Source organism: Drosophila montana, unplaced genomic scaffold, assembly GCF_035044405.1.
Source record: "Drosophila montana isolate Dmon_TW-CO22-7 unplaced genomic scaffold, ASM3504440v1 contig_3847_1, whole genome shotgun sequence".
NCBI classification, from domain to species: domain Eukaryota; kingdom Metazoa; phylum Arthropoda; class Insecta; order Diptera; family Drosophilidae; genus Drosophila; species Drosophila montana.
This window is the reverse complement of record NW_026998719.1, coordinates 160,715-174,616: the sequence shown is the minus strand read 5'-3', so window position 1 is coordinate 174,616 and position 13,902 is coordinate 160,715. Positions and strand designations below refer to the sequence as shown.

Sequence of the window (13,902 nt, the reverse complement as noted above, 5' to 3'; positions counted from 1 at the left end):
TATTCATATGCTTGGATTTATGTTTTATTTTTGGATTAGTTCGAATTATAACAAGAGTTAATTAATAGTTGGGATGACATACCATTCATCTTGTAGAATAGATGTTTTATTATTGAATTACTTGGAAAAATAATAAGTTAAAAGTTTTTATGTGAGATTAGAATAGTAAACTTAAACATACTTTTAATATTCTACACTATATGTTTTAATATTGGATAGGTTCGGATATAATAAGAATACGTTAATAGCTGCTGGTTAAATTGCCTTATGACTGGAATCATATAAAACTCTTCAAATGATATAGATTTTGAATCGAATATTTAAGATAAATTCAATATCTGTTCATTTGTTAATGTTAACCCTTGGCTCATGTGCCACAAACAGCTTTCGAAAATCGAAATGCCTTCCATTCTGTCTGTCTAGAGTTTTAAAAAATTACGCCAACATATTGCCAGACATTGTTGTTGCCCGTTTAACTGTGTGTGTTTGTGTGCGTGTGTGTCTCTTTGGGCACTTTGTGATAAATTTGTTGCCGTTTAATGGCAGCAGCAACACCCACGCGATCAGCTGACAGTTGTCGCAAGCGTAGATAATTTTTCAAGTAGCAGCCGGCGGCGACTTGGCAATTGTGAGGCTGTAAATGTTGCAGATCATTTTCGTGTGTGGCATATAGAAAAAAAAATGACATTAATCAAAAATTCCTGAGGCAGAGATTTAACTTTTATAATTTTTATTAATGGCCAAGTATGCGCTTCGATAAAATACGAAATGCTGCTGAATGTTTACAATTAATTTATAACATTTTTGCAAGAAGACATTGGAAAATTGTTGTTAATACTATTATTATTATTATTGTTGTTTTTGAGGTTGTTGTAGTTGTTGTTGTTGGCACATTTTGTTGGCTCCTTGAGCTGCTGCTGCTGGTCGCTGAATGCTGCTGCCTAATTGGGATTCAGCTTGAGTTCAGCGCTGGCCGCATTGAGGCGCGATTTGGTTGGCAAATTGCGCTCCTTCTTCTCCACGAAGATCTGATAGTGGCCTTCGCCATAGCCAAAGCCGTGCATGGTCTTGCGCATGGCATCCGGTATGAGCTTGAAGCCTCCGCGGCGCTCCTCAAGCGGCGAGTCCGGGCAATCCCCCTGGCCCGGCTCACAGTTGCAGTCGGGCTTCTGGCATGCCTTGTTCTCAATGATGCAGAACAACTGCAGGCACTTGCGCATGATATAAATCAAAAGAAATATTATCAAATTGCTGGCAAATAGATGCTTGCGCGGCACCAGAAATAACATCCTGACCGATTATACACTGGGCACTGACTATCACAGTACGTGTGCAAAACTTTTACTTTTTCGCTAGACGTTGGCAGACAGAGGACCAAACAACGACTGAGTGAAGGATGCAGCCGGCGCTTGCCTATTTATAGTTGCCCCTACTCTCTGTTACCTAGCGCCTAGCGCCTAGCACCTAGGTAATTTAGGGTGGACCAACAGGTCAGCCAGCATATGCAGCTAGGTACAGTTGGGCGCTAGTCCTTCAGATTAGGTAATCAGCCTGCCTGTCAGCCTGTCAGCCAGAAATCTCGAGCGTCTGGCCTGATGTGTTTATGAGTTTGTGGAAAATATTAACTCAAAAAAAAAAATTGCTTTATCGTCGCATACAGGCAGCAGGAGCAGGAGTAGCAGCAGCAGCAGCGGCGCTTCTCGTGAAGTCTCAGCCACAGTTGGCAAACACAAAGCGACACACACACACACACAAACACACACTCATATGACGGAAAAGTGAATTTCCCGTTTCGTCTTGGTGCCTGAAAAAAAGGAGAAGAAAAATATTGCATAAACTCACAAATTGAATATAAATAAATTTCCTGCAGCCAGAAAGAACGAAATCAATATCTACGAGCACTCAATGCTGTGCATATGGCACGTGCCACGCCCACCGCCTAATACATAATAGAACGCCCAATATTCAGACAATTCAATTGGAATTTGAGTCTTGACTGCAGAGAAGAAAAAAAACATGCCATAAGAATGAAAAGAAAGTGTGCTTCAGTCTTAAAGGCAGGACAAGCTACTAATCAATGACGCGACCGCTCATTAGGACGCCAACAAATTGAGCTACCTTTTTGCACCTGTTTGAAATTGTTAGTCATCTACCGGTAGCTACCTCTTCCTCCCCCACTCACTGTCTCTCTGTCTGTCTCGACATAGCAAAAAGTTGCTGCAACTTTAAGGAAGACCTCCGCTCGAACACACTCGTTAGTTGCATCTGCTTTCGCCTGCTTTATTTTATTCCTCAATGATTTTATATATATATATATATATATATTATTTTATCCTTTTTGCAATTTGCCAGCTTTTTTGACCGCTGCAGCCCCAACAATTTGACTTCATTTGTTGACTTAATCATTTGATTGCGTTTTTCTGCATGCTCTGATTGAATTTCTGCTCCAGTTCGTGTTCAGCCTGGGGAAATCAAGCTAATTAGTTTAATTGATAGTTTTGGCTTGGCTAGCAGGATATTTCTTTTTCAGAAAAAAAAGATGAGTGTAGCAGCAAGAGAAAGTTTTGCGTCAGGATGTGTGGCCAGTTGTTGGCGGCTTACACACACACATGTGTGTGCTTGTGTGTGTGTGTGTGTGAGCTAGTGTGTGTCAAAGTGGGTTAAGGCCATTTGGAAAACTATTAGAAACTAAATCAAGCTTAAAGACCATTAGATTTATTTAAGTATAATGATTCGATTATCTATTTTCAGTTCGAAATGAGGAGAAAATAATGTTATATAGTTAATTTGGGCAATTATCTAGATATTTTCCATCTAAAGTTGGCATGAAGAATATCGAATGAAAAATTCTTATCTCGTAGACGCAAAGAGATTATATTTTTGAGCTCCATTAAAAAAGAAGCACAGCTCAAATGTTAACTGCCTGTTTTATAGGTGCGCATAAAGTATATTTGAATCAACAATTATTTTATTATGATTTAACGGTTTTTGCTTGATTCCCGGTTAACTGTTTTTCAAAAGTGGTTTACCACATAGCCGGCAGCCAAAAGAGATACAATTGAATACATGTGGGTATATAGATATCTCTTATGTGGGCTGGGCTAGCATTTATGTGCCGCATGTGTCGGCATTTAAGATGAGTTTTTGATGAAAGCAAATATATTGGTCTCAATGGCGGCATATAAATCGTGGCATGCCACACGGCGCACGTGCCAAGCCGAGGGTCTGCAGGAGACCTCACGTCGTGCACTTTTGGCAGCTTTCATAAATATTTATGATATGGAGGCGCTCCATTCCGCAGCTGTCCCTTGTTATAACACAGATATGTATATATATATATAAATGTGTATTTGTATTTGAGACGCAACAACAAAGGAAAGGTGCGTCACCTTAACCCGCCAGCGGCTTTGCTTTCGGGCCAATGCCAGGCTACTCAGACCCATAAATTATGCATTAAAAAGTTCAACGTTCAACTTGATTTTGATTGTGTTTTCTAGCGAAGTAATTGTGGCAGCAGCGCGTGCCGCAGTAAATCTGCAACGTCCCCAGCCCTCCCTCCGTGTTGCTACCTGTCTCCAGAGTTGGCTGCCTCAACAGCAACAGCAGCCGCAAGAGGAGCGCAGCTATTTTTAAGGACATTATCCTGCAGTCACGCCGGCAAAACAAGAGGCAGTCGGATAGATAGAGGGCAAAATAAAATTTACTTTTAACGCGATTTGCATTTATTTCGCTTGGCGTAATCTTTGCCAGCCCCCGCTCTCCACTTGGCTGGCAACAAATTGTGCCTTTAATTCTATTGAAATTGCCGTTTCACTCGGCTGGCCAAATGTGCAGCCAGTTTTGGGGCCGAGCCATAATGCGTCCAAAACTGTCCGCTTACTTAGCAAACTGGTTGGTCGAGACCATTAGGCAAAGGTAACTAGAGCGTATTGTGGATGGGCCTTTTGCAACAGCATCTGCATCCATCAGACCAAACAATTTCCGTCAAATTTCCATGCGCTGACAAAAGCTTTTCACTTGAGTGCCAGACAAAAGCCAGGTGCAGGACCAAAGGCACGCCTGGCATAGCAGGCTGGTTGAGAAATGTTAGCATAACGACAGGGAAAATTAAATCGATGCCAAGTCGCAGCTAAAATACGCTTTCCAATAATGTTCAAAGAGTTCTGGAGTTTATAAAAATTATCTAGCCTCTTTCTTTCTCTGCTTTCTGAAAACAGATACCTAGATATATATAAAGCCTGATATCCAGAATCTTGCATTTATATTTTCTGGCTTGAATTCTGCTTCTTCCTTTTCTGCTTTGCTTGGAGCATTTCACGCCACATGCCAAAGCTGGATGGCTACAATTTCTGTCAGGGCCGTTAATGCTCAAAGCCAGTTAGGGGGCTGCCATTGGTGTCGCGCCTGCCAGGCTCTTAACAGACATATTCAAAGTCATTACTTTGCATTTTACACCTGACAACAAGCTGGTAAAAGGCTGTGGCACTAACAAAAGGGCGCTGCTAACCAGAGCACGTCTTGCGGCTCTTGGCATAGATCCAGGCATATACATATATATTTTTTTTTATACCAGATCCGCGCAAATGAAACTGAAACGCGACAATGGCAACAATATGACTGAGGCAATTGTTATCGCAGCTGGAAGCTGGAAGTCATGACAGCCTGGACAGCTTTGGAACTGAGCCATTGCAGTCGCAGTCGCAGCCGCAGTCGCAGCCGCAGCCACTTCACCCACTGGCGGTCATTAGCCAACTGTGCTGCGGCTGCAGCTGTGGCTGGGCTGGCCAACTGCTGGTTCAATACTGTCGTCCTGCTGCTGTTCGGGGCTGTCATTCAAATGTCATTAGGGCGAGGCTTGGGTCAAGCGTGGGCAGCAGCAGCAGCAGCAGCAGCAGCAGCAGCCGCAGGTGAGGAGCAAGCAGCATTCAGCATTCAGCATGCAGCATGCGGCATGCGGCGCAGGCTCGTTGCATGCTCGTAATTTCATTTCGAAAAACGAACGCAAATTGCTGGATCCTGCGTTCGCAGGATGTGTACTTGCCTTCTCCTTCGCCAGCTGCATTTGATTAAATGCTGCCACGGCCTGGCAACTTGCAGCGGCCACTTGTGAGAATCTGGGTCCTTTTTTAATTGCATTGAAATTAAAACGCTTTGCTTACTTCATACTCAGCGCCAGATTTATGATTGCAATTCGTTATTTATCACACATCCAACCGCCGCCGCCCAAAGCAATTTTCAATTTTCAATAGAAACAAGAAAGAATTGCTATCTTCGGCACGCTGAAGATTAAATACCCTTGCAGACATATGGCTCAACGGCTTGCCGATATGTGAGCAGATTAGTAAAGCTCAAGATATCTTGTGAAACAAAAGATGGTTAACAAAACCTCATCTTCTTCCCATAGAGTATGATTTAGTATTGCAGTATATATAAGGAGCATGGTGAGACTAAGAATTGCTTAGTTTGGTGCAGATGTCTTGGTAAAGAATATAATTTTCTTGCAATAGCTTAATATTTGACCGATCTTTCCTATAGCAGCCTTATGATACAGTTGATCGATCCGTGCTGCCTGGAACAGATAGATGGACCTATGCAAGGTTAATTGACGCTAGCTTTAAAACTGAGAAACAGACAGATGTACCTGTCTATATTAACTCTGCTGTTGATGCTGTTCAAGAAGTCTCCTTCTATGTGTTACATATTCCACGACTAAATTATAATACCCTCTACGAGGGTATAAAAAGATTTATGCTATTCGCCAGTTTATTTCTTTTTGTTGGTATCAAAAATCTAACCGCAACTGTTCAGTTTGGTTTTGTGTGTGAGATTTTTTTGCACCGAGACTAGTCTAACAAATTTATAGTGTTGTCGACATCGGGATTCGATGCTAATGGATTTTTGAATATGTTTATACAAGTGCCCCGCTGCGCTGATCTCCGCCAAAGAGCTTTATAAATATTTATTGGTATATATCTTTTTTTCGTATTGCCGTTTGATGCCGTGGCACAAAAACAGCGAACTGCAATTACAGTCAGTGGAAAACGCAATTGAATTCAATTATATTTATTGAAATGCCTTTGGTTTTTTGCAAATATCGTATACAATTTAATAATATTGAATTTGCGCTTTTTTCATTCTTCCGTTTGGCCAGCAATGGAGTATTGTGCATGGGGAATACCGCTAACGAAATATTAATTTGTGTGAATTGAATTAATTTCCAGTTATTATCTGGTACATGAATTATTTTTCGGCCATTTAGCAGCTAAAAAGCAGGTAAAATGGATGTACGAAATCAAATTGAATTGATTTTTTCCTGGCGACTTTTCAAATGTGCATCGTGATAGTTGATTGACTATATAAAATTATCGATTTGTTTTGTTTTTTTTCTGATATTTTACAAGATGTGCAAACGAATGCTATTACGCTCGCGAAATTAAGCATAAAGTGAAATATCTCTGACACCATAAAGTATATATATTTTTGATCAGTATTAACAACCGAGTTGATACAGCCGAACGGAAGAACAAGCTATCCTCATGAGATTTCGCATAGGTCCGCCTATCTGTTGCAGGCAGTACATATGTTGGAACCGGCAGGATCGAACCGGCAGGATATGAAAAACTACATGTTCTATATAACTTGACCTATATAGGCATTTTTTAGTTTCACTTTCGTGCTTATATATGAACCTTTTCCTATCAACATTGGACTACTAAGTATGTATAGGAATAAGCTGTCAAAAATGAGTTATATTTTCTATTTTTCCAAGATAAAAGCTTTTGTGCTTGATTGGCAAAAAGCTTCTTTTTTGCCTGTAACAAGTGACTCAGTAACTTGGACGTTCACATACGATCATTGAGTAATAATTTATTACTCAATGACATACGATCGAGCGAGTAAGCATTCATTTATTTGAGCTTTTTGCTTTGTGCTACAAGAGCTTTTTTTCGCAATGTCAGCAACTTTGTTGTTCAAAAGACTGATTACACTATCAACAACAATTTTATATATTTATCCAAGTTTTAAAATGTTTTCCCACATATATAAATTTTGCAAGAAATTTTGTTATTCGACTCAATGAATTCTTTTTTTCGCGTTAATTTATCGAATTTCTTATTCGATATTATGAGAGTTGTGTTTGCGTTAGTTAGATAAGCTGAAGAACAGCATAAGCTCGATCAAATGACCACTGCTCCAATGCTCTCTGAACAGTGTTGGCAGAATTTCAAGGGCTAAACTGGCTTTATTAATTAGAAAATTAGCTAGAAATGGCTAAAAAAATTATCAAAAATTCTAAAAAAAATATTTTTGCTGATTTTTTTACACGAAATCATCAACAAAATCTCTGTATCTAAGGATTTTAAAATCAGGAAATGTTTTCCTGAGAGTTGTAAAGGGTTGAGAAGGGCATTTATATTCTTTGACCTTTAAAATAGCCAGATTACTAGCTAAAAGTATATAACATTTTGTGGTTTTTGCAAATACATAAAAGTGAAGCTTAGCTATTAAAAAGCTAACATGACAGCTCTGTCTTTGACTCGCTCTCACTTCCTCTCTCTTCTTCTCACACGCTCTCACGCTCTCTTTGTTGGTTTATCAATCTTTTCAGGTGTTTTTTTTTTCATGCACAGCTGTCAATTAGCTTAGGCTAATGTGCCTGATTAAAGGTCAGTCTGTTGCTCGCGCTCGCTCTCCGCTCACGTTTCCGTACGATTTAATCGCCGCGACAAACAAATTCGTTTTAGTTTAGTTTACGCGCTGTTCGCGTTCATTGCTCCGCTAGTCACTCATTTAGAACGACAACTAACTGTTGCTATATTAAAACATATATGTAAATTCCCATTAACTATATATATGCATATGTTTTATATATACAACTGTGACGTGGATTATATCATATTGAGCGACGACTGAGTGGGAGACCAAAATGACAGCAATGCCAACGGACATGAAGGAAATTGAACAAAGTGAACAACACGAACGGGTAATTAAATAACCAATTGCAGCTCATAAACATTGATTGTATGTTGAACAACAATCAGTAAACAAATACGGACGACGTGCTCTTATCAGATCAGATAAAAATCACGTAGCATGTCTAGAGTCTATATTTGTTACCTTTGAACCGGTTCAATTTCAGTTGAACCTCTCACCTTATCACAACGGTAACATGTAATGTCTGCTGATAAGATTTAAAGCTGCGCGAATCAAAGTCAATAATAATACAAATAAATAAATTATAAATGAGGTAGCTAGGCGATGTCTCAAGTAGAGCATTCCGATTCGAGTCAGATAAGTGGAGCTGCGGGCAATTTGAAAACTTGAAACGCCTTTGCTGTTATTAAGCTCATTAGAAGTTCATCAAAATGTGGTAAAAAGAGAAGGAGGAGGGGATGAAACTTTTGCAGACTTTGTGTCACACTCGAAAGCATTTTGCGCTAATTTTCAAGTTGAACGAGCGAACTCTTAGACAAAAGCAACAACAACAACAATAACAACAACAACGACAATTCGAAAAGTGTCGTGAAAAGTTTGGTCTTTTTTTTGTTGCGCAAAACTACGAAAATCCATTTGTCGACATTTAAAGTTTGCATGCGCTGCAGTCAATTGCAGAACGGGCACCTTCATCGATTGCCCTCCAATATCCAGGCACTGCGAGCCCCATTCCGATAAAAAAAAAATTGCAGATGATAAATTGTCGGGCGGCTTCAAGCTGAATGCTGCCAATCAATCTGCACCTGCGCGGCTCAGTTGTCAATTGTGTGAACTTTTTCACGTGTAAACCGAACGATTGATCAAATAAAATCGAGCTTATCAACAGACGCCGAAGACAAAATACACTAACATTTTTGATTCTATTGAACTGATAATAACAATAATAGTTTCCATATTTGCCCAAAAAGTCAACTAAATAATCTTAAATTAAACTAGTTTTGCGCCACGATTAGATTGCTCGAAGATAATTTATAATTTGGCTTATTTTCTTCTTCTACTCAAAATAATTCTTCATATTTTAGCTATTGCAATTGTGCTATAATTTCTTTTATGCACAATCAATTTCTTGCCAATTTTTGCTTAAATTTATCTCCAAATATGTTAACTTAACCCGTTTGGGCATATTTTAGGAATGAGCTCGTTTGTCTTCTTGCGAACCCTTTTCGATTGCTCGAACACCCTCGGGTTATTCCGTGCCATACAAAGTTTGGCCTGTCAATTAGCTGCGTGTCGGCAACAACTAACCCAACTCTCGGTTTTCTCTACCTTTGCAGCCCATGGATGTGCGCATCAATATGCCCTGGGGCTATGTCGTAGGCCGCTGGTATGGCAATCGCCAGGTACGTCCCATACTCGCCCTGCACGGCTGGCTGGATAATTTGGGCACTTGGAACGAGCTGCTGCCGCTGCTGCCCAAGCACCTGGGCGTGCTGTGCATTGATCTGCCTGGGCATGGCTTTTCGTCCAAGCTGCCGGAGGGGATTGCCTATCATTTTGTCGACTACCTGTGCGTGATACTGCGCATTATGGAGGAGTATGGCTGGCAGAAGGTGTCGCTAATGGCCCATTCCATGAGCGCCATGCTGTGCTTCATCTTTGCCTCGCTCTATCCGCATCGCCTCGACATGCTGATCAGCATTGACATTGTTAGGACGCGTTACCGCAAGCCACCATCGCAAATCGAATACCTGCGCACCAATATTGAGCGTTACATGGTCGAGGATGAGCGTTTCGCCAATGCCAAGCGCGAGGAACCGCCATCGTATACGTGGCAAGAACTGGAGCATGTGCTGCACAAGGGCTCCGATGCCTCGGTGACGCTGGAGAACTGCCATCATATACTGGACCGCAATGTGGCCAAGTCGACCAAATACCCGGACAAGTACTATTTCTCGCGGGACGGACGCTGCAAGTATTACTTTGAGTTCCACACAAGTCCGCCCTTTGCCGCCGAACTGGCCCGGACCATACGCAATGTGCCCTATTGTGTGATCAAGGGCTCCGAGTCGAACTTTATAGATGGCGAAAGTCAGGAGGTTATTGACATACTGCGCTCCAATAATCCACACTTTGAACTGCACGAGGTGCAGGGCACACACCATGTGCATTTGAACAATGCAAAGGGCGTTGCCGAAATAATCAATCCATTTATAATGCATCACAGGCCACCGCATCTGGAGACCTGGACGGTGGATGAGCAGGAAGAATTGCCAGAGGTTGTGCAGAAATTCGCCTTAGCCGTGGACGACGCCGAGAATGTGAAGCGGAGAAAGAGAAAAAGCAACCTATAGCTGCTGCACTCATCTCTGAGTCCGTCAGCAGCGAGAGGCGCACTAAAACACTTGAAAGCTTTAAAAAATTAGGTTTACTATAAACCAGAATTTAGATAGAATTTTAAATAATTCAAATTGTAGTTAAGCAGAAAGAGAAAATCGTAATTTAAGCGCTGCAAAATACCTTTGCCCCCTTATAACTGGCGAATATTTATTTATTTGTATGTTGAAAAAGAACGTGTATTTGTTGTGCTACAGATTGGCAAAAACTCGGGCATTTTTAGCTTAATTACTTTTAAATTGCTTTCATGTTGGGGGCTGTCGAGTCCCTAGCTATTTCGAATATAAATTCGTAGCGAGCATTTTATTTCTACTAAATTAGCACATGCACCTTTTTTCGATCAATCAACCTTGGGCTGGCATTTAATTTCGCTTTAATCTTTGGGTCGCAGTTCATTGGCCACTTCATTAGTGATAAGGGAGCAAAGGATGTGCGGCACCCACTTAAAAACAATGGCGTTGCAGAAAACAAAAGGGCCACAGCACCAGAGAGAGACAGAGTGCGACTGTGTGTGTGCGCGTGTGTGTGTGCCGATGTGCGAGCATTTTCAATGTGCGCCCCGAGGTATGCTACACTAAGCAGCAAGGGCACAAAAATACCGAACATCAAAATCGAAGCGGGTGGATTCAATGGGTAAGCCCCCACGCCTCCCAGCCAGCCCATCGTATTCAGGCGCCTTGAAAAAATAAACAAATTTAACGTTTTTATTGCCATAGCACGTTGCGGCCGGGTTTTCTACGTAAATTAAATTAGGTAGGAGCCGGAAAAATCCCCCTCGCAGCGGAAGCAAGGGAGGGAGGGAGAGTGAGAGAGAGGAAGACAGCGACAGTAACAGCGGCAGAGGCTGCAATGCGATTACGTTTTTCCGACGCAACGAAATTGATAGCGGATATAAATGTTTAATGTTTTGGCAATAAAATTGTGGCAAAAGGCTGGCGAACCACTGAAAACGCGTGGGAGATTGGGCGTGGCAGTAGCTTCTGGACGCACTGATATATAACATCTTTATGATAAATTCAGTTGCGGTTAACGCGCAATTTAATTTGTTAAAAATCAATAAAAATCATTTATGCCCTGCACTCAAGACTTTGGTCGTTAGTCACAGATGACCAAGATATAATTAATAAGAATGAGCCAGAGATATTACCGCAAGAGAGATTACCTGTGCTTAAGCACCCATCAAAATATTTGTAAAAATTGTTAAGAAAAACCTGGGTAATTACTTAAGATAAAAGCAATAGCTGAAGTATTCTATTATATTATATTATTTTATTAATGTTCTAAAAATGAAGAAGCTTAATGTGTGGTTAATATTTGTGCTTTTTTAACGAGCAGTAAGCAACTCCTTTACTTTGTGATAAAAAGTAAACGGCTTATAAGTTAATCCTAAGCTAATGTTATAAGAAACGCAACGTTTTATTTCAAAACTTATTCGCTTTGTCATTGCCAGCGGAGCTGCTAATTGGATACTGCTGAAAGACGCGCGTCTTGTCCAGCTGCACGGACTGCAGTTCATTTGGCTGCTTGTCGTGGGCGAGAAAGTGATTGGTGTGCCAGAACTGGGTCTGGGCAGCGGGCAAATTGAGGCGTCGTATGCCCAGCAGGCGATTGCGCACATCCACCAGACTAGCGGAGCGGGGCTGCAGCCAGACTACCAACATTATGGCCAGCAATGTCAGCAGTAGATATGTCAGGCTGCTGGCCAATAGCGTTGTCCACACATCATCCACGCCCAGTTCGTATTTGCTGGCCTCCATTATGGCCAGCTGCAGGACAAGGCCCAAGGCTAGCGACAGCTCAGCGTAGAGAAAGGGCGAGCATTCCAGCAGCCAGTGCAGCGCCTGGCTGGACAGCACGCCTACACTTGCATAAATGAGGCACAGGAACAGAAAACAATGCTCCGATTGATCCTCATCATATATGCACAACAGTGCCGCCACCAGCGTCAGCTGTATGACGCCAAACAGCAAATAGACCAGCTTGGGCGTGTAACGTAGCAGCAACAGAGCGCTCAGGGCACAGCCGCCGGCATATAGAGCAAAGGGTGTAAAGAGCTGGGAGCGCTGCACAAAGCCCGAGGTGGCGCTCCACATGAGCTGCAGGTGCACGGGCGAGTGTAGCAGGCAGCAGCGCTGCAGCACCAACAGCAGGCCGCCCAGCACCAGCACCAGCCACTGGCGACTGTGCTGCAGAGAATAGTCGGTGCGGCCCACAAACTGGGCCAGTATGGCCGGGCGCGGCAGGAAGACGAGGCGTTCCTCGTTGAGCAGATTGAAGACCAAGTCCCTGGACTGCTTGTAGTTGTGCACGCCCAGATGCTGCAGCAGCTCATTGATGCAGACGAACAGCAGCAGCAGCAGATTGATGCCCAGCTCAATGAGGCCACAGCGCTGTGGCTCGAACTCGTTGAAGATGACAAAGCCGCTGGCCAGGCCGCAGGCATGCGAGGCATTGGCCAAGGCAATGCGTGCCGGACGCAGCCCAGAGGCGTCGCTGCGCAGGCTCACATAACTAAGACTGGCCACATACACTACGCTCAGGCCAATGAAGCTGAAGTAGTAGCTAATAGCTGCTGGAAGCAATGTCAAAGTCCATTAGAATCCAATTGGCCAACCAGCTTTGGCGTTCAACTCACCCAACTGATTGCTGAGCATAAAGCAGCTGCCCAGCAGCGAGCAGAGCAGTCCATAGAATATGATGTAATAGTGATCATAGCTATAACGCTGCTTGCCTTGCTTGCGCAGTGTCCAGCCCAGAGCCAGGATCAGCGCCATGATTCCAGCCGCCAGTGCGTACCAGTGTGGCCACAAATTATCATAAACAAAGGCCGACTTCAGGTAGTAGCCTAGCGAGAGGCCGCTGCCCCACAGGCAGCACAAAACTGGCCAAAGAAAAACTATCAGAAGAGCACACACCCTAACTTTTATATACCTACCTAGCAGATCGGGCAGCTGGAGCATGTTGCGCATCGCCTGCCACATAGAATCAGGCATCGTGGGTAGCTGCATCGATTGACTGGGACATCTGTGCGCGTTGAGGGAGTCTTTACAAATGGCATCGATTGCAAGCGCCGATGCGGCGAGGAACTATCAGCGGCTGCTGATAGATAACACATCTTGTACGCTGTCGAACAGGCTGATAAGATAAATGTTGCCGAACAAGAGACGCCATAATTAAACGACTCACCTCTCAATAATGCTGCCTTGATGTTCTATGCCAAGTAGCAGCCAGCAAAATGAAATTTTAATTCTCAATTCGGTTGCAACATAAACAAAGCAACAATTGCGGCTACAGCTATGGGAGCAGTTACTCGGGTATGTATTAATGAAAGAGTACAAAACTAGCATAGTATGATAAATAATCACGAAGATGTATTTATCAGAGGCAGGGCTGCAAAGTCAATAGAAGTTGTCGGTGATTCCGTTTATGGCTCGAGATAGCAGCTTGCCCCATGCTTAGTTCAAACCTTGTCATATATTTTCCAAATTCCAAATAAAACAATTTCATCTCGTATAAACAATTGCCCGTTGTACTGAAAATATTGTAAGTCTTATATATTTTCATAAACAAAAT

The 13,902-nt window shown here is 42.5% G+C and overlaps 3 protein-coding genes across 3 annotated transcripts; 1 reads left to right on the top strand and 2 right to left on the bottom strand.

The window, feature by feature from the left end:
• Positions 1 to 858: 858 nt before the first annotated feature.
• LOC135438221 (uncharacterized) lies at positions 859 to 1,750 on the bottom strand. Its single transcript, XM_064696450.1, has one exon. It carries the CDS (start codon positions 1,287 to 1,289, stop codon positions 942 to 944), a length of 348 nt encoding a protein of 115 aa, XP_064552520.1. The 5' UTR covers positions 1,290 to 1,750; the 3' UTR covers positions 859 to 941.
• Positions 1,751 to 7,744: 5,994 nt separating this feature from the next.
• Positions 7,745 to 10,630, top strand: LOC135438191 (probable serine hydrolase). The gene is made up of 2 exons (XM_064696415.1): positions 7,745 to 7,984; positions 9,270 to 10,630. The coding sequence occupies exons 1-2, from the start codon at positions 7,928 to 7,930 to the stop codon at positions 10,284 to 10,286; spliced, it is 1,074 nt and encodes a 357-aa protein (XP_064552485.1). The 5' UTR covers positions 7,745 to 7,927; the 3' UTR covers positions 10,287 to 10,630.
• Positions 10,631 to 11,623: 993 nt separating this feature from the next.
• LOC135438190 (uncharacterized) lies at positions 11,624 to 13,412 on the bottom strand. The gene is made up of 3 exons (XM_064696414.1): positions 13,265 to 13,412; positions 12,965 to 13,210; positions 11,624 to 12,898 (listed from the first exon to the last, which is right to left on the bottom strand). Exons 1-3 carry the CDS (start codon positions 13,335 to 13,337, stop codon positions 11,751 to 11,753), a joined length of 1,467 nt encoding a protein of 488 aa, XP_064552484.1. The 5' UTR covers positions 13,338 to 13,412; the 3' UTR covers positions 11,624 to 11,750.
• Between the last annotated feature and the right edge of the window lie 490 nt (positions 13,413 to 13,902).

Excerpts from the sequence above, each read along its gene's own strand:
- LOC135438221 (XM_064696450.1), bottom strand. The coding sequence starts at position 1,289 with ATGTTATTTCTGGTGCCGCGCAAGCATCTATTTGCCAGCAATTTGATA.
- LOC135438191 (XM_064696415.1), top strand. The coding sequence starts at position 7,928 with ATGACAGCAATGCCAACGGACATGAAGGAAATTGAACAAAGTGAACAA. Across the intron at positions 7,985-9,269 it reads AAAGTGAACAACACGAACGG|CCCATGGATGTGCGCATCAA; the intron begins GTAATTAAATAA and ends CTACCTTTGCAG.
- LOC135438190 (XM_064696414.1), bottom strand. The coding sequence starts at position 13,337 with ATGCAGCTACCCACGATGCCTGATTCTATGTGGCAGGCGATGCGCAAC. Across the intron at positions 13,211-13,264 it reads CCAGCTGCCCGATCTGCTAG|TTTTGTGCTGCCTGTGGGGC; the intron begins GTAGGTATATAA and ends TTCTTTGGCCAG. Across the intron at positions 12,899-12,964 it reads TATGCTCAGCAATCAGTTGG|CTATTAGCTACTACTTCAGC; the intron begins GTGAGTTGAACG and ends TGCTTCCAGCAG.